Source organism: Apiospora marii (assembly GCF_038362585.1).
Source record: "Apiospora marii strain CBS 49790 chromosome Unknown utg000015l_segment0_segment0, whole genome shotgun sequence".
In the NCBI taxonomy this organism is placed as follows: Eukaryota; Fungi; Ascomycota; class Sordariomycetes; order Amphisphaeriales; family Apiosporaceae; genus Apiospora; species Apiospora marii.
This window is the reverse complement of record NW_027117386.1, coordinates 220,748-241,085: the sequence shown is the minus strand read 5'-3', so window position 1 is coordinate 241,085 and position 20,338 is coordinate 220,748. Positions and strand designations below refer to the sequence as shown.

Here is a 20,338-nt window from a genome sequence, read left to right as displayed (position 1 = left end):
ACTCGCTGGCAGTCTGGGTGGAGGGAGCATGATCATTCCCGTGTTTGCATTATGGAGTTGAGGGAGTTGGGCAACTTGGTCATCAGATTGGAATAATTACTTGACTACCTATATATCGGCTTGGGAGTTGGGCTGATGGTCAATATTTACTTACATTACTAATTTAAACAGAGACGAGGGGCGATTACTCTGAATACCATTACGATGTGGATGAATAGTAGGACCACCGTTCCCAGCTGTCCTCGACCTCGACCGTGATCTCGTGCTTCACGTATATGGACGAGCTCGACTGACTGATCCGCTGACTCCTCCTGCCGCCATCAAACGCGCTCAACGTCAGGGACCTGGCCGCCGCCGCCCCAATCTCCACCGTGTGTCCGTTCTCCTTTTCCTGCAGATGCGACCCTCTTTTTCTTCTTCCGCCGCTTCTTCCTCCTCTTTCTCCCATGGACTGCTGCGTCGTCGTCGTGGTCATAGTCGTGTTAGTCCTGGTGCTGCTCGGCCGCCTCACGGCCGGGTGCGGCGGAAACAGGGACAGCTGCGACTGCGGCGGCAACGACGACGACCTCCGCTTCTCCAGGTCGCCGCCGCTGCCCCTGTTTCGCCCTTCTTCCTCGTCGATCTCGCCGCCCAGCGGCAGCGGCGGCAGCTGGAGGCTCTCGAGCGACAGGTAGGCGAGCGGCAGGCCCTGGATGGAGCCCGGCTCCTCCTGGAGCGCCTCCTTGAGGTTGCGCAGCTTCCACTCGGGCGTGGGGGCGCGCAGGGTGGCGAACTGCGTGCGCAGCGTCGAGAAGAGCTTGGGGAAGCACTGCGCGGCCAGGGGCTTGAGGGTCGGGAGGCAGGCGCAGATGATGCCGGAGCTGATCTCGGCTAGGGAGCATAGCTGTGGCAACGTCAGCCTCTTGTCTCTTGCCTTCTTTTTGGTATTGGACAGTCATGAAGAACTTACGTTGGAATCCGCAATGTCCCAGGTGAGGTCGGGCGAGACTTTAAGATACTGGAGTCGCAGCAAACTGATGGCCGTGGTGCTGTCAACATGACACATATGTTAGTAAGGAGTCCTCTGCGAATTTTCAAGTCGACAACATACACTAAGCCAAGACAGAAAACGAAGGAGAGCACGGCCTTCTGTGCCGGGGCGAGATGCAGCCTCCTGATCATGGGCAGTGGCAGGATGACGATCATGAGGTCCGTCGCGATGTTGCCCGCTGCACTTATGTACACTAGAGCTATCTGTCAGTTATGTGTTGTTTTTACTGTCGAATTTCACAGAACATACTCACAGCCAGGGAAAGACGGAACGCAGACGGTGTTGGGCGTGGGCGACCAGAAGCCGGATATCGGCTGGCATTGGAAGATGACAATGACCATTTGGGACCTGCGCCGCCCGTCATTAGCCAACAGGACTTTGGTGGTTTATTTCAGTCATTCATTTCCCACTTACGTGCACCAGAGCCCTATCACGCAGCTGACGATGATGAGAGTCCGCCTGGACGCCCCTCCCACCGCCGTGATGCGGTAGTACTGCGCGAGGAAGGCGAGCTTGATGGCCATGAGGGCGGCATTGTACGTGACCAGCGAGGCATAAAACATCTGCATGAAAGTCGTGAACTCGTCTTTCCTCGTCAGGAAGCCGACGTGACGGCCGAGGTTGAATCTGGTCACTGTAAGGGCGTTGTCAGGTTGGCGTCATCCCCAAGGCTGGCACAGGCAGTCAAGGAGGAGACAGAACTTACTGCAACATTGGAGGATGCCGTGCCCCATGACCAGCGTCAAGGCAAACATTATCAGCCAGTCGTCCAGGCCGGTCATCCGCAGTATCCGCACGCGGGTATAGAACCTGGCGGCCACGCTCGTCGCCGCGAAGGCCATCAGGAACACCGACACGCCAATGACGGTGGGGACCTTGGTCTCGGGGTCGAAGAAGTCCCGTCTCTGGTCGGGGCTGTTGACGTAGGGGTCCTCAGCTAGAAGATTATCCATATCGGCTATGATGTATAGATGCGGGCGATTAGAACTGCTGGGTCGAGTGGTGAGTTCGGGCTGGCCGAAATACCAAGATATTTGGTATAAAGCCTGGTCGAGAGAGGGGGGAGAGAGCGAATGTTTGTCGCGCCGCTTTCGCTTCTTCCTTATGTATGTATGTATGTATTTCTGGTTAAGGTTGTCTCCTCTTCTTCTCTGAACTGGCTCCCGGTGTCAGAACGGCCTGGAAGTGGCAAAAAGGGCTGGGCAGGAACGATTTCCCTAAACCTCCGGGCCCCCATGGTTCACGCTCCCGCCTTCCCGCTTCCACGACAAGGGTGATCCGGGTGGCTTCCCTCGAGGGTTTCTAACTTTCGAGACGCCGATCATATTGGGTTGCCGACGGCCGTCGTATAGCCAAGCCCATTCGGATGCGCGCAGTCATGTTTCTTATTGGTCCGATGTAGAACCAGCTCCCCCCTCCCCCCTTGCTTATACAAAGGGAACGCTGCCTTCCCCAGCAATCTAGAAGATCTGATCTGCTAACATCTCGTGTCTAACAATTAAGATTCGGTGGCAGATTACATCACTCTCACTCCCGACGGAGGAGAACGAATCAGCGAGCGGGGAGCTGCTTCTGTATCAGGACCGTCTTGGGCATGATCCGCGTCAGGGCGGTGGTCTAGATCAGATAAAAAGTTCTGGGCCAGGTTGCGTGGTGAGGCTGATCATCGGGCCACGCTGAAATCATCTCGGTCCGCGCTGAAACCACTGCGGTGTACAGGCTGACTCGGCATCTGTCAAGATCGGATGGCGGACTGACTCTAGCCGCCCCCAACCGTGGGGCGCCGGCTCTGGCGGTTCACAGATCTCGCTGATTGTGGTAGTGATGTCCAAGGCCTTCACTCAAAATGGTATCTTAAGAGCAAGAACCAAACCGCATGTATTCTTCTACTGATTAAGGATTGAAGCGAATTGATATCACATTTCGTCATCGCAGAGGCTCTCCGTCCCAAAATGTGACGTAAAGATCTAGACTTGAGAAAATGCCACGACTAATCAACTACAGCATATCATGGAATGACGTCTGACTGCCCGCCTGTCCGTGAAGTTGAGACCCAGACTGGCCCTTCGTTTCCGGAGCAAGACGACTTGCCTTAGTACTACCTTATCAGCCTATTTGTCCGAATTTCAAGATTTGATGTCAGTCAAAAGGGGCTCCTCTTTCCTCAGTCTGCTCAGAATCCTGCGTGTGGCAGTGTAAAGAAGTGAGATTCTGCGGGTCCCCTTCTGCCTTACACTCCTGGTGCTGGTCCTTTGATTGGGCTGCGGACCGAAATCCGGCGGGGACGGTCCCGCCCCAATAAGCCCGCCCCAGCTTCCGGTTAGATCTACCAAGAGAGGCCATTGGGTAGTTTGGGCCCTTGCTTTCTCTGTCAAGATGGATCTATGTAGGGAATGCCGTTCCACAGAACCACGCTTCTTTCTCTTCTTCTTCGTTGCCCCCTTTTAGGTATAGCTATGGGGTCAGTCAGTCGTGACGGTGGTGTCCCTTGCTCAGCCTCGGATTGAGTTTGTAGTCGCCTGGCTGTGGTCTGATGAGGGCCTCGACCCTTTCCGCTCTGATGGGCATGATGCTCAACAGGCAATGTTGTACATCCTCCAGATCGCCCGTCTTTCCAAACCGAGCCCGCCGAGGATTTGCAGCAGAACACTCGTACTTGCCCACGGGTAGAGAGACCACTGCGTCTTCGCAGGGAACCATGGACTCTGAATGCACAAGGAAAGCCATCATCTCCGGGATATAGGACTGGGATTGGCACATATAGTTCGCGGAGCAGTTGGTACATACAAATGTACAGTTTGAGACTGTTCCCCTTTTCCCGTTTCACCAGATCCCTGAACTCGGAGTGGGCACACACCGCAATAAAAGCCCAGAAGAGCTTCCAGGATGTCCCGAATGACCTACTAACCCCGAACGTCCATCATTGCGAGTGAAGTTCCCAAAGAAAAGGGAGCCCTCCCTCCCCCAGGAGCTTAGCAATCAATGACAGCCCCAATGGAGTTGCCACACTGCAGACGGCCGTTTGAGTTCGAAACGAACGTGTCTGTAACTCGGAGGCATGTTTAGCCCACTCGTCTAACAGAGCCCACCTCATCTCGAATACTGCCGCACATGCTTCCTCGATGAGGAGGAGTAGGTCGTAGAGGAGGTATGGAACAAGACGTACTCATATCAATCACGGCCGTGGGCCAGACGTTGTTCCCGGCATGGCAGTCGCAGTGGAGGAAGGCCGGGTCGTCCAGGAACAGGCCCGAGCTCGTCTTGCCGTTGGAGCAGTTGCGGCAGCTGTAGAAGTACCCGTCGCTAGGCACACGGGACCTTGTCAGTGCCTTTTTCTTCGTTCTTTTTCCCCCTTCCCCGAGACTTACCCGGGACTCTCGAGCTGCCCGTACGAGTTGGTCACGCAGCCGTTCAGGTCGAGGCTCGAGCACACCAGGTCGCCCGAGACGGCGTGGCAGGCGCCCGTCATGGTGCGGCCGCTGACCTTGACCGTGCCCATCTCGCACGAGGCGCCGAAGTTCTCGGCGGCGGCCGGCGGGGACAGCAGCACCAAGCCGAGAACGACGAAGAGGGACGCTTCAAAGGTTTTCGTCATCGTGACAGGTCGTTCCAGAGGCAGTAGCTTGGGGGTGTTGCGGGATACACGGAGCGCGTGTTTGCTTTTGGGGTCAGGAACAGTGGCGAGATAAGTCGACTTTCTCTGCCCTCCTTGTTCATGAAGATGACGATGATGCCAAAGAAAACTGAAAGGTCGCCCTCAAGCTCGCGTATTTATCTGTAATGACCCTGCCAGGCCTCTCAGGGCCAGTTTGGCGATATCTATCTCTTGTTCGACGCTTATCTCGAATGGCCTTCCGGGTAAAATCATATCGTGACGCATAGCTAGTGCCTCCAGAAGCGGCGTGTTCCCATTTCATTCCCGGTTCCACCAGCCCGTGGTGGCTCGATGGGTTATCATCGGACGAGCGACCTGTGGGGGGTGAGTGTGGTGGTGATAAAGCAAGGGGGAGGAAGTGAGTGGTAGGCCAAGAAGGGTATGATAAGGGGCAACCAGATGGATTGGGTAAGCAAGGGAAATGCGAGTTTAGCCTATGTGTGCACGACATTGATGCTGCTAAAAATACCCGCCGAGACCTCTGGCGAACTCGAGCCCAGATCAGATGGCTCGCCGGGTAAAGAGGCGACTGGGTGCCGAGTCGCCGGATAGGGTTACTTGGTCAATATGGGTTAGGATACAATGCGCGAATCGATTGATGGGGGTTTGAAGATATCATTTATTGATTTCATGTCTCATTGCATCTCGGCTAGTTGAGGCTTCCAGAAAGGCTGGCTCTCCTCAAGGCCATCATCATGCCATGTGGTGTTTCTGCAATAACGCTTCGTCCAGTACAGTTTCTGTACCGCGGGGTATCTGAATAAGCACACCAAGTCTGGATCTGCTTGCCGTATGTCTTGCTGCTCCTGTCCTTCGATAAGCATCCGGGAAGACGGCATCTCTTCTGACAGCTTGTAGTATTTTCGGGCCTGTCCATTGCATCTTTGCCTCGTATACTGGAAGGAAATTCAGGCGGAATGCCCTAGCCATTGGGAGCAGTAGCCCCAGCACTCATACGGGCATGCCGCGCGCTCTCTGTATATTGTAGGTATCGGTCGAGGTTGGCTCAAGAGATGTTCTCGGCGTCCATGTCCATCTCCTCTTTGCCCTCTTTCGTCGCGGCAGTCTCGGCAGCATCTGTGCAGAGAATCAAAGTTAGCAAGGCTGCCTTGTTCCCTCCATGTTGTACTCAAGGCGCCCGTAATGGTAGGTAGCTGCCATGTTGGGCACTCACCCTTCATTTCGACCTCGCCCTCGGCCTCCATCTTGCGCTTCAGGGCGTGGGCGCGCGCCTTGTCGAGCTTGCGCTGCTTCTTGGCGCTCAGGGCGCGGTTGGGGCCGCTCGTGGGCAGGATGCCCTCGCGGGCGCCGCGGCGGGCGTCGCTCTTGAGGACGCGGCCCTGGCCGGCGGCGGACGACTTCTGGGCCTTCTTCTTGGCCGAGGCGCGCATGGCGGCCTGGCGGTTCTTGGAGGGGCCGTTGGGGTTCTTGACGGAAGGCATGGTGGGCGGGTGTGGGCGAGGCAATTGATGTCGTCGGTCTTGGGTTGCTAAGAGAAGTGCTTCAGCGAAAAGCTGCGGGAGACGGATGGCAGAGTGGGATGCTCGAAAATAAAATTTTAGTGGGGTCGGATTGCCGTGCTTATCAGTTTGGGCCTAGACTCGCCCCCTCCATGTCCACTAAGTCTCCCCAGTCTGCTGCCCCGACAGGCCTACGATTAGTGGGGAGGCCCGAAGCACTCTTCTAAGTCGCATAAAGTGCTGACAACTCCCTTACTTTATTGCATGGACCCTGGGAAAACAATGTGATTTGATATATACTTAATGACGGTGGTATTCGATACGCTGCTCAACACCTGACATAAAACGGAAAAAAAATCTACTATACACAAGGACAAGCCGGGAAGTCCTCGACCATCTTGTCCTTCCAGCCGGGGAAGTACGGGTGCTGCTCGAGCGTGCCGACGTCCCAGTCGGCCGGCACCAGCCCGTCCTCGACCTGCTGCCGGGCCCACTGCCCGAGGTGCTCGGCGGCGATCTTCTCGACGTGGCGCTCCATCTTGTAGCCGATGAGGTCGCGCGGCCCGCCGGTGACGACCTGGTGCAGCAGCGCGGGCACGTAGGGCTCCGACTTGAGGTCCGTCAGCGGGTTGAAGACGGCCTTGAAGTTGAAGATGACGGCCCCCGAGACGGGGAGGCGCCGCAGCGTCTGCCAGTCGCACCGCAGCTGCAGGTCCTCGATCCGGCAGGCCGAGACGTCGTCGGCGAAGGCGCTGCGCGGCGTGCCGTCGGGCGCGAAGAAGGCTTCCCAGTCCTCGATGCCCCAGGAGCCGCGCTGGACGGGCTGGTCCGTCGCCAGCTTGGTGAACCATCTGTGTATAGTCATGTCAGTTAATTATATAGGCATGTGCGAATGTGAGTTCCTGCTCACCTGTCGACCGAAAAGGCCATCTTCTCTTCCCACTGGGGCACGTTGTCGTGGATGGCGCGCAGCACCTTGTTCTTGTGCAAGCCGATGTTCCAGCCGACCGAACTACAAATCATGGCGCAGCGGAGGTAGTACAGGCCGTCGTGCTCGTTGCGGCACATGACGGCGTAGTCCTCGGGCACGTTCCGGAACAGGACCTCGAGCGGGTGCAGCGCGGCGATGTCGGTCGTGGTTTTCAGAAGTTGGTTCCGCAGCACCGTGTTGTCCTCCTCGAGCTGGAAGTAGTGCGGGTACTTGCGGCACAGGAACTGCAGCACCATCTCCATGAGCTCCCGGCTCGCCAGCTCCGACCCGGGTGTCCAGAACATGATCTTCTCGCCGTGCTCCGCGAGGAGCTCCTGGCGCTGCTTCATGCGCCGGAAGTAGTTGCTCTCCAGCTCCAGCCAGTAGTCGGATTCCATCTTCATGACCGCTGCGTGATTACCCCCAAGTATTAGATGATTTCTTCAAGGTTCATCGTGAAGTGTGCTAGAGAAGCCTGCTTACCCATTGTCTGGTGGTAAGTCCATCGAAAAGGTCGAAACGGCCGGAACGCCGCCTTGGTGATATCAAAAGACGGGCATGGCTCGGGGTATGGCACGCCGCTCAGCACCGAGTAGTCCGGGAACCGGCCGAGGGCCTTGATCTCCTGGGTCGAGATGCCCGTCGGGGTGTACTGGTTGGGCTTGTCGAGGTCCGGCGTGCGCGTGGTGGGCAGCTGCTTGCCCTTCAGCTCCGAAATGTCCATGCTGGCCTCCTTCTTCGCCAGCTTGGACGCCGGCAGCAGCTGGGCCAGGGCGCCGCGGCGCGACGGCGGGAACACGACGGAGCTGGGGTAGGGGTCGGTTTTGGAATACGACGTCTTGCCGCCGTAGGTCGGGGTGGGCGGCGGCGATGACGATAGGCTTGTCAGGCGCCTCCGCTTGATGAAGGTGACGCCCAGGCCGACCAAGACGGCGAGGAGAATCCCGATGCTCAAGGCCGGGTAGGGACCAGCTACGCGATACAAATCCATCTCTAGCAAGAACAAGAAAGTAGCATGCAAAAAGGCCGGACGAATAACCAGCGACAAGAAAGAAGTGAAGCACGATATATAAGGTTCCGCGTGCGTATAGTTCACCACTAATAGCAAAAAGAAGGGGGTTCATCAGCGGGCAATCATTTATACTTGATCGTCGTTTCGCCTTATCTCCCTACGTTTCCTCTTGATATCTCCGTATCAGGGTGTATCATTGTGTGTCGCACCCCGACGTTGGGCAAAGACAGCCAGACAGCCAGCCACCCCGCAAACGCATCCCGCTATCTGGGCTGATTTCCCCCTCCAGCGCCATACACCAGTGACGTTGGTAATAGCACGGCACGCACACGAGGGATGCAGACGGTACGTCTTAGCGGCCGCAGTGGATGATGGCTTGGGCGGGCGGGATGAGGTTGCCAGATGTGGTAATAAATGCCCCTCCCGACAGCAGCTTGCCAGCCCGGCTCTTGGGGTGGTTTTGCGGGGTTAAGATAAGGCGATCTCGACTACCGCATCTAGTCCAGGAAGCCTGAAGAGATAAGGCCTATGACGCCCCTAGGAATGGAGCTTAAATAAGTGATGAAGGCCCAGCTTATCGCACATGGGCGCCATGGCTGCTGGTTGCTCACATATCCATGTAACATGTTAGTAGAGTGGCAGTGAGTTCCGGGTTGCGGATTACACTGTCGCCCACTGAGAGGAATGCTCACAGCCACCCTTGCAACGATCACAATGAAGACAGCGACCAAAGTGCAACGTGCTCTGCGCGATTGAACAGCAAGGCTGATGGCGGTTCGAAAAGTATTATTCGAAAATCTGAAAGTCTAGCGCTTCTCCATGCTTCTCTCCATGCTTCCCCCGCTAAAAGGTGACCGAAGTCTACCTTGAATGAAAACAACCCAAAAACCCTCCAAACGCCATGCTGTCGTAAGCTCGTCATCGCTTATCGAAATAGAAAAATGAGCCAGTTGCCATAAAACAGTAGTAAACAGATGTGATGCCACCATGTGATGCCATCGGGATGATGTCCAACAAGACGGTGTCTCAGCCGCAACAGACGGTAGCGTCCTCGATGCCGTCCACCTTGGGGGCAGGGGCTTGGTCGACGTCAATAACAATCCGGTGGACCATCCAGTCGCACAGGAACTTGCCGATGCCGGCGCCGATAATGATGGAGATGATAATGTAGCCGTTGAAGTACATGGCGAGCAGCATGACGATGTAGGCCAGCCCAAAGGTGACGGCGTGGATGACGGAGCGCACCAGCTGCTGCAGGGGCGAGGCGCGGAACGTGATGACCTGGGGCCGGGCCGGCGTGGCCTCTTCGGGCTCGGGCTCGCGGCTGGCACTGCAGCGCGGCGAATCCTTTTTGCCGGCGGCGCCCAGGCGTTGGGCCTCGACGTGGCGCTTGAACTGCCGCAGGATCAGGGCGTCGTACTCCTTGCCCGCCCGCCGCAGGAACTCGAGGATCACCACCATCAGCATCACGCCGATGCACGTCGCCGCGAAGGCGCCCTCGCTCGGTATGTGCCAGGACGAGGTCAGGAAGCAGGCGTCGACCGTGTTCCAATTCCACAACATCTGCATCATTGTTCTCTCGTCAGCTTCTGCTCGTTTTTGGTGGCTACCTACGCTTGTCGCCGGTTCCAAAGGGAAAAGGCGGAGGGACACGTACCGATATTTTGCAGCCGGTGTCGCCGCCATGGTCCATTCCGCCGTGGCCCATGTCCATTGTGACGGGATTGTGATTCGCCGCGGTGGCCGTCAGATGCCCGGGTATGTTAATTAATGAGAATCTCGGCGACGCAAGGCGATTCGACTTCTATTGGTTGCTTTGCCGGCTGTTTGCACGTTCTAATTGAATTTGCTTGGATGTCCGATAGAGTCGATCAAAGTGGTAGCGAAGATGGGAAGCGAGAATTCGTGAAGTGCCCCAACCGAAATCCAATGTTGCAGTCCAATTGAAGGCAGAATCAGAATTGGAAGTACTTTGGCAATGACGGAAACCTCGTTGAGGAAATGAAAGGGCGTTAGATGCTACTACATGTACTTAATCAAGACCAAGCGGATGACGGAGTCGGTCGGTAGTCCGGGTAGGGGCCCCCCAGAACATTGGAACCTTCCCACTCGGTGACAACGGTTACCTATCCCAGAGACCGCTTACCAGGCGTTACTTCTACCTGTCCATTTTACTGTACCAGCTTTATCAGCTTTGCCAGCCAGCAGGGCGGCCCTGAAACGGCGGCGAAGGTTATCGGACGGAGACTCGCTGTAAATTGCAAACATGCGCGGGAAACTTGCTCGCCAAGACTGCGCTACCCAGCGCGCGGTGGAGCCTGGAAATGTGCTCAATCCTTCTCGACTTGCTGCATCCGGCATAGCGACAGCAGCAGAGGCTCCAGAATCGAGGGACTACTGGGATCGTCTCCGCCGGCACGATGGCACCCTGACACGGGAGGCGAGAGTGGAGGCCAGACCGACAGCTTTGCTGCAGGCCATTTGTTTCGCCTTGGCATCGCTGTCCTTTTTGGGCTTTTTGGGGCTCTTCTTACTCGCTCTCACTGCTCGGCGGCCCGAACGCTGCAAATACGGGTGAAGACTGGAACCTCGTAAAGGGAATCCGTGACCAATTGAGCAAGTTTCTGGACCCAGCTTCCCGGCCAAATACCTTGGCTCCCCTTGGATTCTTGGATTCTACGCGGGGTCCCTTGGTCCCTGGCCATTTGCGAGCACGATGATGAGGAAACGTTCTCACCTTCGGCATGCCTTTCTCCATCGGGGCATTCTCTTGAGCCGCCGACCGCCCCTGCTGCACCGGACGAAACAAGTGTTTCCCCGTAGCGAACCCACGGCCATGGATCCCCAAAGATGCAACGCCCTTTAAGTATATCGGGTGCCGCTCGCCTGGCTCCTGGTAGGTACCCTAACCTACATAGATCTCCCAACGTTCCCTCCCCGTCCTCGATCTGATCTTGATCTGATCATCCTCATGCGAGTCAACCGTTGTCAGCCCATCTGACCTTTCTCTCATTCGTTTTCTGCATACCCATTGCGCGGGGAACCAAGCAAGAAGAAAAGAAGCAAGGCTTTCACTTTTCTGCTTCCCTTCTGTCGCCTTCCCCGACGAAGTAACGTCGTTGCCCCTGGGCGTGCGCCCTCACACACTACAAGCCACCATGGCGAACATGGCGGCGCCCCTCACCGGCCGTCATATCCAGAACCTGAGCGAGGCCACCAGCTTCGAGAAGCACTGGGGCTACCCGGACCGCGCCCTGCCCTGCACCAACGACCCCGGCTCGTGTGCCTACCTCGACCTGGTCTACCATGGCCACGACGTGAGCCTGGTCTACTCGGGCATCCTGTGGGCCGTCGTCGGCGGCATCCTCCTCATATGGGCCTTTGGCCGGAAACTGTGGCCCTCGCGGCGCGCTGACGAGGTGCTGGTGCTGGACAGCGAGAGGTTCATCGCCACCACCATGACCCGGGGCTCGCGCGTCAAGCGGACTGTGGCCTCGCTCGTCCGCTCCTACCTGCTGCCGGACTCGGTGCGCTCCGTCTTTGGCCGCACCACACGGCTGCAGGTGCTCATCCTGGCCGTCTTCGCCATCTACCTGCTCATCTTCTCGCTCGTCGGCCTCGTCTACGAGACCTGGATCACGCCGGTCAAGAAGATGCCCGGTGTTTACAGCACCCGGTCCAGTCTCGGCCCCTGGTCGGACCGGATCGGGATCCTGGCCTACGCGCTGACGCCCTTTTCCATCATGCTGTCGAGCCGCGAGTCGGTGCTGAGCCTGCTGACGGGGGTGCCGTACCAGAGCTTCAACTTCCTGCACCGCTGGCTGGGCTACATCATCTGCATCCAGGGCCTGCTGCACACCATCTCGTGGACCGTCATCGAGGCCTACATGTACCAGCCGCAGCCGTCGGTGGCGGTCGAGTGGATCGCCCAGACGTACATGATCTGGGGCTGCGTCGCCATCATCCTGCTGCTGCTCATCTTCGTGCTGAGCCTGCCGCCCGTCATCCGCCTGACGGGCTACGAGTTCTTCCGCAAGGCCCACTACGTCCTCGCCATGATCTACATCGGCGCCTGCTACGCCCACTGGGACAAGCTCTCGTGCTTCATGATCCCCGCCCTCGTCCTCTGGTTCCTCGACCGCGCCGTCCGCCTCCTCCGGACCGGTTTGGCCCACTACCAGATCCTGCCCGACGGCAAGACCGGTTTCAAAGCCGCCCAGGCCCGCATGACGCACTTCCCCGACTCGGAGCACGGCGACATCCTGCGCCTCGACTTCACGCACTCGCAGGAGGCCTGGAAGATCGGCCAGCACTTCTACCTCTGCTTCCCCGAGTGCAGCATCTGGCAGTCGCACCCCTTTACGCCCCTGAACCTGCCCGAGCTCAAGAACGGCGTCGTCGAGCACTCGTACATTGTCCGCGCCAAGAAGGGCGAGACCAAGAAGCTGGCCGACCGGGCGGCCGCGAAACTGGCCGAGAACAGCGGCAAGGCCGCCGCCACCACCCCCGTCATCATGTCGGGCTCGTACGGCGAGTCTATCGCCGACAACCTGACGCCCGACGTCAACGTGCTCTGCGTCGCCGGCGGTACGGGCATCACGTACGTGCTGCCGGTGCTGCTCAGCCTGGTGGCGCAGCCCGGGTCCAAGGACCGCAAGATCGAGCTCATCTGGGCCATCCGCAAGAAGTCGGACATGCAGTGGGTGCAGAAGGAGCTCGACGCCATCCACCGGGCGAGCCGCACGCACGGCGTCGCCGTCCACATCTTCGTGATGCGCGAGTCCAGCAGCCCCACGCCCTCGTTGCGCGACGAGAAGACGGCGACGAGCAAATGCTGCAACGACACGGCCGTGAAGGAAGTGGGCGCGCCGTCGTCCTCCTCGACGTCGACGGATTCGTCGGTATCGGTCAAGTCGTTGGAGGTGCAGAAGCTGGGCGGCAGCGAGAACTTCGACACGCACCCGGACCTGCAGAAGATGGTGGCGGCGTTCGTCGAGAACACGGTGCGGGGGTCCACAACGGTCTTTGCCAGCGGGCCGGGCGGCATGGTCAGCGACTTGCGGACGATTGTGGCGTCTTGCAACTCGGGCGCGCAGGTGTGGAGGGGCAATGAGCGGTACGATGTGGGGTTGACGTGTGATGATAGACTAGAGTGGTGATGTGGGATTGGAAGTTTCGTGGCTCGTCGCCGCGCCAGCTGTTTGTTTTGATGATTGCGAATGATACCACCTTTTTGCTTATTTTGTGTTAATCACGAATTTTACATTTGAACTTGCTGTGTTACATTTCTGGTGATTTTGGCATGCTTATTGTGGTGGTCGCACTATCTGGCAAGTACTGTTCAGATGAGGCTCATGATTATCATTAGGAATTGGTTTACTTAAGATCATGCCCAGGTTCAAATCAGAACACCAGCCGCGCCACACGGCCCTTCTCGCCCGAGGCCCAGCACACCCGGTCCCCCACGCACTCGACGGCGTCGAAGCTGCCGTCGTCGAACCCGTGCCACGTCCTGCCCCCATCGAGCGTAAAGTCCGATCCCGTAGGGCCCACTGCCAAAGCCGCCTCACCCTTGGACGGACAGAGACCCGAGACCCAGGCCGCCCCGGACCGGTACCCGCCCGGGAACTGCTCGGCAGCGTGCCAGGTGACGCCGCCGTCGTCCGACCAGCCCGCCGTGCCGCCCGACCGCGTCGGGTCCTGGAAGTCGCCGCCCACCACCAGCCCGTGGGCGGCGTCCCGGAACCGCACCGAGAAGACGCCCTGCGACGCGTTGGCGGCGGGGATGGGCGTTTCTGTCATCACGCTGTCCCAGGTGCGGCCGTCGTCGGCGCTCGCGAACACGCGGCCGCGGGGGGCGGCGCCGCCGCTGGCGAGGTACCATCTTCCAGCTTTCGTCTCGAGACAGGTCCCGCTGGCGGCGAAGCCGGATTCCCCCTCGCGCGCTGGGGGCATGCCTGTCTGCTCCGACGGGAGAAGGTGCCAGGTCAGGCCCTGGTCCCGCGTCTCGAGCAGGCGGAAGCGCCCGTCAACGACAGGGTCGCTCACGGCCAGGCCGTGCGCCGGGTCCGTCTCGGAGAAGGCGAGACAATCATAAAAGGCGGCCGGGTCGGCGTTGGAAAAGGCGAGGCGCCAGGTGGCGCCGCCGTCGGCGGTGGCGTAGATGCGGGACGCGGGCCCCTCGCCGATGCTGAGGGCGACGGCGTGGGTAGAGGACCAGGCGGCGATGTCGCGGAATTCTAGGGGGGCTGATGTTTCTTCTGTGGAGTTGTCGGGGGGAGGGCGAAAGACGGAGAGCCAGGTGGCGCCGGCGTCGTTGGTGCGCAGGATGGTGCTGTTGGTGCCGGCCACCCACGCCGTGGTGGCCGAGACGGGGGCCAGGCCGCGGAAGCGCTGGGGGCTTCCGGTCGGGGTGAGGGTCCAGGCGGGCTTGGGCAGAGTGGCAGCGGCCGCCGCGGCAGCAAAGGTGAAGATGGTGCTAATCGGGGCCATGGTGAGAGGTGGTGCGATTGACCGCCAGGTACTGCTGTTAACCGACCTAAGTCCTAAGCTCAACTCAATTAACTCGCGCTCGGGAAAATGCTTGCAATGAGGGCGAAAACAATTCGAGTTCCTAACATCACCATGGGCTTTTTATTATTGTTTGCCTCCTCTGTCCGCGAAATCTCGCGTCCCCACGATCTGACTCAATGCCCAATCAGTCAACATTGTTATCTGCGGGCTGCGCAGGGGTGCGTTACCAGGATCCCCGGGTCCGATGGTGAGCGCCGAGACCCAGGCCGACGTGCCCCCTCTTGCCCTTTTAGGCAGGTGCGTCACACGGGCAGATTGGTGTCGGCTCCCAGCGTTGGTTCTAGAAGGGGCCAATCGAAGGTAAGAAGAGCAGGAGCGATTGAGCACGAGGGAGGACGAGGACGAGTATCACAGCAACATTCAACAAAGGCGACGAAATACGGTAGGCAATTGAATAGGATTAGGGGATATGGAACTGGGTATCTAGCTTGTAGGAAAAAAGGAAATATTCAAAAGTAGGGTATTTTGGATGCTGTCGGCTCGCGTTACCCCTGCCGCCATGGCAGCTGCAGCCCCTGTCGTCGTCGTGTGTGGTGGCACAGGCTATGTCGCTCCTGGGTCCTCGCGGAGCCACCACTCCACCATTTCATATGGCATGACGCCAGGAGATGGGCTTAGCCTTGCCCACCACCTCATAACCGCCGAACGGCCGGAGCTGCATCCCGCATCTCCTCATCCACGGCATCCTCCTCCACCTCCGTCTCGTCGGGGTCATAATCGGCAGGCGGCGGCGGCGGGGCAGGCTGTGGCTCCGGCTTAGGCAGCTTGGCGCACAAGATCTTGTTGCGCGTGCAATGGTTGCACTTGGTGCCCGTCGTGCGGTCCTTGGCCGTCCGGCAGGACGCCCGCTTGGTCTGGCTTTTGCTGCAGCCCACGCACGGCCCGTCGGGGTTGGGCTCGCCGTCGTTCTCGTCGAGGGCGTTCGCCCGGAGGATGGCGTTCTTCGTCTTGGCGTGCGGCTTCTTCTGCGGCGCGGGGGCGGCTGGCGGGGACGCCGAAGGGGTGGAAGCGACGGATGGTGCGGGTACAGGTGCTGCCGGCTGTTTCTTTGACGGCGAAAGTTTCCTTTTCCGCCCCTGTGGCGGTGTGGAATTTGCTGTCGTCGTCTCTGCAGAACCACTGACAACCTTGGCTGCCTTCCTATCTTCGAGTGTAGGTAGAGCATGGCGAATCTCGCCCTGGACGCGTGGCTGCATTCGTGGTTGCGGTCGTGGCGGCGGTGGTATTAGGCTGCCGGTATCCGGATCAACCAGGGTGGCGCGAATAGGAGGGAGCTGCAATGGGTCCCGCAATGGGTCAAAAGATTCTAACAACCACCTCCCATTTCTGTATACCCACCGACGGAATTCAATGCGTTCGCCTTCGCCGTGGACGGTTTTCTCGCCAGGCGTGTCGGAGTCCGGGTCCTGTTCCCAGAACGAGTCAGAACGGACGGGAGGTTGAGCCGCCGGTCGGTCGGATATGCCTTGCATGGTAATGGATGTCGTCATGGGAGCAGGAAGGGCGGGAGGCGGCGGCGTGGGCGGTGAGATTGCCTCCGTTGGGGTTCCCAGGTCTTCTTCATCCTCTCCATCGGCCACGTCCGAGTCCGGGATAGGTTCCGGTCTGGCGGCCTTCTCTGGCTTTTGGAGGCGCGGGGGAACAGGATCCCAGGGGTTGCGGCCCGGTTTCCTGCCGGCCGCCGAACGTCCGCCAGGATGGTACCGCTCTAGACCAGGGCCTCGCGGCAGATCAAGACCTGATGCGCGGTGGCGGCGCGGGAATGACGGCTTTGGTGTCAGTCCTAGCCTCTGCGAGGACTCTGAGCTTGGTGACGCCATCTTCTACTGATTCCTAGGAGGCGTTAGTATATGCCCCGCCTTCGCCGTTTCTTTGGAGGACTTACCAAGGGGCGCGAGATATTACCTGCTGATAAATCACGCGCCAGGTCTCTCGGTTAATTGCTGTTTGAGTCTCGGAGACCGGGTACCAGACGGCAAATGGTGAAGGGGGGAGGAGGAAGAGGATGCGGTCAACTTGGACGGCATATATAGGTGTTTTCCGGAAGCTATCTCCGGGACCTACCTTTCGTTGGTCCATCTGAGTTATGTTCAAGCCGTGCCCGGAACTACGTGAAACTTATAGCTGGACAGCTTTCTCCGATACCTTTTGTAGATATTGGAGTCGAAGAGGGCCAATCTGATTGGAGCGTATTGTCGTTTACATAGCTATGTATTCTGCTTTTCATTCCAAATTTGCTGGATGGAAGGCCATCGCGGCCCTTTTCTCTTTTGCCAGAGCAATTGCAAGTGAACATGATATATTCTAGAGCCCCCAGTGTGTCTGCCATTGTATTTGGCTAAGGCTTTGTGAGGTCGGACAAGACTTCTTGGCCATGTGGTTCGCGCAGATCTGAGGCATCGGAGATGGCTAGGTTCGCAAAGGCGATACAGTTTCCGGCAATCTCAGTACACGGCATTTCATAATGGAGATTTTTCAAAGTTAATTGCACTCGGAGTTATTGACTCATCTCGGACCCGATGTTGACATTTGTCGGTAGTGACACAGGTAAGGGGGGACGCCGTTTTTCAGGGGCTTGAGCCCACCATGGGCGGGCATTTGCAAGCAATTAAATTCCCTCGAGATGGAATGATATTCAACTATACGGTAATGATTAACCATGTTTCTTTCCATTGTTCCTTTGGCGCATGTCTCGTGCATGTAGCCAAGCTGTGGTACAACTGGAGTGGTGGTGATGCGACACCACAAAGACCTTAATAAACGACAGTCAAGACCAATTCATTAAAATTACTTCTAGAGACTTTGATACACCATTCATCTAGGCTTCCTATTCATGAGGAATCACTGCCATCACGTAAGACGTAGGCCTACGAGACGACGTAATACAGCATCGCCGTAAAGATGAGCAGCGCCAACGACGAACCCACGCCCGAAACGTGGACGGCCTCGCTGCGGGGCGTAGGCTGCCCGGTCGAGCTGCCCGTGCCTGAGCCCGAGGTCGTCGTCACGTTCCCACCACCAGCACCCGACGCTGCCGCCTGGCCGTCCACCACGGCGATCCGGCCCTCGAGCTGGAAGTCGACGGGGCTCTTGGCCTGGATGTAGTCGACCAGGACCTCGTCCATGGTATCCAGAATGACGAGCCCCCCCTCGACGGGCTCGAGGATATTGTCGCCGCCCGTCGCGACGAAATCGACCGTCACCACCTTGTACTCCGTCTTACTGTCTCTATCGACGGGCTTGTCGTCGACCGTCAGACGCACGAGCCGCTTCCCGACCGCGTTCTGGGAGTTGTACTCGACCTTGACGCCGCGGCTGACCTGGAAGAAGCCGCCGAGCGCCTTCCCGTTGAACTGGTTCACCTTGGAGACGGCGCCCTCGAAGATCCGCCAGAGCTCCGCGCCCGTGTACGTGAGCTCGACGACGGCGTTGCCGAAGGGGAAGCTCGTCAGCACCTCGCCGCGCGTGATGGGGCCTGCGTCGATGGTGGCGCGGACCCCGCCGGCGTTGGCGAAGGCAAAGGCGGCGTCGGAGCCGCCGTCTCTGCGGTACTGGAGCATGGCGCTGGGACACAACTGTCAGCTAGTCGATCAATCAATGACAAACAGCCAAACTTACTCGCAGATCAAGTCGCCCAGGTAGCATTCCTCCTTCTGACACTTGGTCTGGTCCAGCTCGACGTTGGTGGTGCCGACCACCTCGGCCGCAAAGGCATCAAAGGGCTTGCGCCACTCGTCGACCTGTCTCTGCAGCCCCTCGTCCTGCTGGGTGGCGTTGGTGATGTGGACGGGCGCCCCGTGGTAGGCCAGGACCCTGCCGTCGGCGTCGTAGGTGACGTCGATGTAGCCCAGGTACTCGCCCCAGCGGTAGGCCGTCACGATGAACACCTCGTCGCCGTCCAGGTTGGTCTCGACCGTCGGGTACTTGCCCGCGGCGCCGTCCATGTCGCCCAGCAGGGTGTGCGAGTGCCCGCCCATGATGAGGTGCAGCCCGCGCGTGGCCTTGGCTAGCTGGATGTCCTCCTCGTAGCCGATGTGGGTGATGGCGGCGAGGCGCTTGACGTCGGGCAGGGTGGCGCGGATGTGGTCGATGGTGGCCTGCATGCTCGCCACGTGGTCGCCGAACGTGGTGCCTTCGCCCGGCTGGCTGATGTCGGGCACCGTGTCCGTGATCAGGCCGATGACGGCGAGCTCGTACTCGTCAAAAACATGAAAAGGCTTGATGCTGGCGTTGAGCCCCGGGTGGTCCGAGACGATGTTGGCCGCGACGACGGGGAAGGTCAGGTTCTGGAGAAAGGCGGCCAGCTCGTCGTCGCCGCCGTCGAACTCGTGGTTGCCGAGCGTCATGGCGTCGAAGCCCAGCTGGTTGAGCGTCTCGGCGATCTTCTCGCCCTTGTAGAAGGTGTAGAACAGCGTGCCCTGGAACTCGTCGCCGACGTTGAGCAGCAGGCTGTCCGGGTGGTCCGGCCGCGTCTGCTCGAGGGCCGTCTTGACGCGGGCGTAGCCGCCGACGCAGCCCCGCGCCGGCTGGCTGCAGTCCGTCCCCGACGCGCTGAACTCGTCCAGGTGCGCGTGCACGTCGTTGATGTGGTAGAACGACATGTTGAAGTGGCCGGCGTCGTCGACGAACCGCTTCGACAGGCGGCGGCTGTACAGCGCGTCCTCGGCGGCCGAAGTTAGGTCAGCAGCACTGGCCAAAGTGGCTGCCGCCGCCGCAAGCGCGCAGATGGTGGACGATATCCGGCCCATGATGGCAAGATGTTCGTCAATGATGCGGAGATTAAAACACGCGAGCAGCACGTGGGAAGGACGAGAGAGTCCTCTTTTTCTTCTACGGTGGCCAGGCGTTCGCCGCGGACCTCAAGTTTTAAGCGGCATCCTGCAAGGTACACGTATTTAGCTATTGAGCTGTTTATCAGCTCCGGAGGCCGGTGATCTTGGCCTGCATCTTATCAAAACCAGCGCAGGAAACGGCCAGCGCCGCCAGCAGGGTGCATCTTCGCAAATCAGAACACACACGTGCGAAGACGATATGTCGTGGCCGTGTCCTTGGCTGCTTGGCGCCCCGAGACAACTGCTGCAATTGGGGGATGCTGCCGAGCCAGACGGTCGGAATTGCCATGGCGATGGGAGACTTGCATGTAGCTGCGAGAGACATATATGTTTGTAGGCATCTCATAATGCGGTAATGGATATCTCCTTCATGTTCATATCTTTTTAATCACTTTCAATTACATCTGCATGGAAAAGGGATCAAGCTCAGCAGTTGTGTCATGTCATGAACCGTCGGTAGCCGTTGGGAGCTGTCGCTGGCTGCCCAGCGCCAATTGGCAGAAAGTTTGGTTGTCGGTCGCAATTGGGATGGCGTGCCAAGAGGACCTGCCCAATGGATGCAAGTCCCTGAGTTGAGCCCCAGCGCCTTTGGTTTTTTGGAGCAAAGCAACCACAGACAGACAGTTGACAGGCATTCTGGGCCAACCGCCAGTGCCCAGGCAATTTAAGATAATACGAACGAACAAAGGGAAAAGCAAAAGAGAACCACGAGCGACCCCGAAAGTCGTCTACTAGTTAGTGCACGCATGAGCTGAGCAGCCAGATGTGTCTCGACTCGTGCATGCATGACATGGCAATCTGATGCA

At 58.6% G+C, this 20,338-nt stretch overlaps 9 protein-coding genes across 9 annotated transcripts; 1 reads left to right on the top strand and 8 right to left on the bottom strand.

Moving 5' to 3' along the window:
• Nucleotides 1–199: 199 nt before the first annotated feature.
• Nucleotides 200–1,983, bottom strand: PG985_016413 (uncharacterized protein; the record flags this gene model as incomplete). The annotated part of the gene is made up of 6 exons (XM_066836179.1): nt 200–883; nt 950–1,028; nt 1,091–1,223; nt 1,284–1,378; nt 1,445–1,664; nt 1,737–1,983. 6 exons carry the CDS (start codon nt 1,981–1,983, stop codon nt 200–202), a joined length of 1,458 nt encoding a protein of 485 aa, XP_066675930.1.
• A 1,513-nt stretch (nt 1,984–3,496) lies between these two features.
• Nucleotides 3,497–4,625, bottom strand: PG985_016412 (uncharacterized protein; the record flags this gene model as incomplete). The annotated part of the gene is made up of 3 exons (XM_066836178.1): nt 3,497–3,735; nt 4,197–4,333; nt 4,399–4,625. The coding sequence occupies 3 exons, from the start codon at nt 4,623–4,625 to the stop codon at nt 3,497–3,499; spliced, it is 603 nt and encodes a 200-aa protein (XP_066675929.1).
• A 1,066-nt stretch (nt 4,626–5,691) lies between these two features.
• On the bottom strand, nt 5,692–6,127 carry PG985_016411 (uncharacterized protein; the record flags this gene model as incomplete). The annotated part of the gene is made up of 2 exons (XM_066836177.1): nt 5,692–5,762; nt 5,860–6,127. The coding sequence occupies 2 exons, from the start codon at nt 6,125–6,127 to the stop codon at nt 5,692–5,694; spliced, it is 339 nt and encodes a 112-aa protein (XP_066675928.1).
• Nucleotides 6,128–6,506: 379 nt separating this feature from the next.
• On the bottom strand, nt 6,507–8,106 carry PG985_016410 (uncharacterized protein; the record flags this gene model as incomplete). The annotated part of the gene is made up of 3 exons (XM_066836176.1): nt 6,507–6,996; nt 7,056–7,524; nt 7,599–8,106. The coding sequence occupies 3 exons, from the start codon at nt 8,104–8,106 to the stop codon at nt 6,507–6,509; spliced, it is 1,467 nt and encodes a 488-aa protein (XP_066675927.1).
• Nucleotides 8,107–9,153: 1,047 nt separating this feature from the next.
• Nucleotides 9,154–9,841, bottom strand: PG985_016409 (Ctr copper transporter family-domain-containing protein; the record flags this gene model as incomplete). Its single annotated transcript, XM_066836175.1, has 2 exons — nt 9,154–9,690; nt 9,785–9,841. 2 exons carry the CDS (start codon nt 9,839–9,841, stop codon nt 9,154–9,156), a joined length of 594 nt encoding a protein of 197 aa, XP_066675926.1.
• Nucleotides 9,842–11,285: 1,444 nt separating this feature from the next.
• On the top strand, nt 11,286–13,286 carry PG985_016408 (ferric reductase like transmembrane component-domain-containing protein; the record flags this gene model as incomplete). Its single annotated transcript, XM_066836174.1, has 1 exon — nt 11,286–13,286. One exon carries the CDS (start codon nt 11,286–11,288, stop codon nt 13,284–13,286), a length of 2,001 nt encoding a protein of 666 aa, XP_066675925.1.
• A 244-nt stretch (nt 13,287–13,530) lies between these two features.
• PG985_016407 (uncharacterized protein) lies at nt 13,531–14,619 on the bottom strand (the record flags this gene model as incomplete). Its single annotated transcript, XM_066836173.1, has 1 exon — nt 13,531–14,619. One exon carries the CDS (start codon nt 14,617–14,619, stop codon nt 13,531–13,533), a length of 1,089 nt encoding a protein of 362 aa, XP_066675924.1.
• Nucleotides 14,620–15,332: 713 nt separating this feature from the next.
• On the bottom strand, nt 15,333–16,520 carry PG985_016406 (uncharacterized protein; the record flags this gene model as incomplete). Its single annotated transcript, XM_066836172.1, has 1 exon — nt 15,333–16,520. One exon carries the CDS (start codon nt 16,518–16,520, stop codon nt 15,333–15,335), a length of 1,188 nt encoding a protein of 395 aa, XP_066675923.1.
• A 1,047-nt stretch (nt 16,521–17,567) lies between these two features.
• Nucleotides 17,568–19,448, bottom strand: PG985_016405 (5'-nucleotidase; the record flags this gene model as incomplete). The annotated part of the gene is made up of 2 exons (XM_066836171.1): nt 17,568–18,264; nt 18,319–19,448. The coding sequence occupies 2 exons, from the start codon at nt 19,446–19,448 to the stop codon at nt 17,568–17,570; spliced, it is 1,827 nt and encodes a 608-aa protein (XP_066675922.1).
• Between the last annotated feature and the right edge of the window lie 890 nt (nt 19,449–20,338).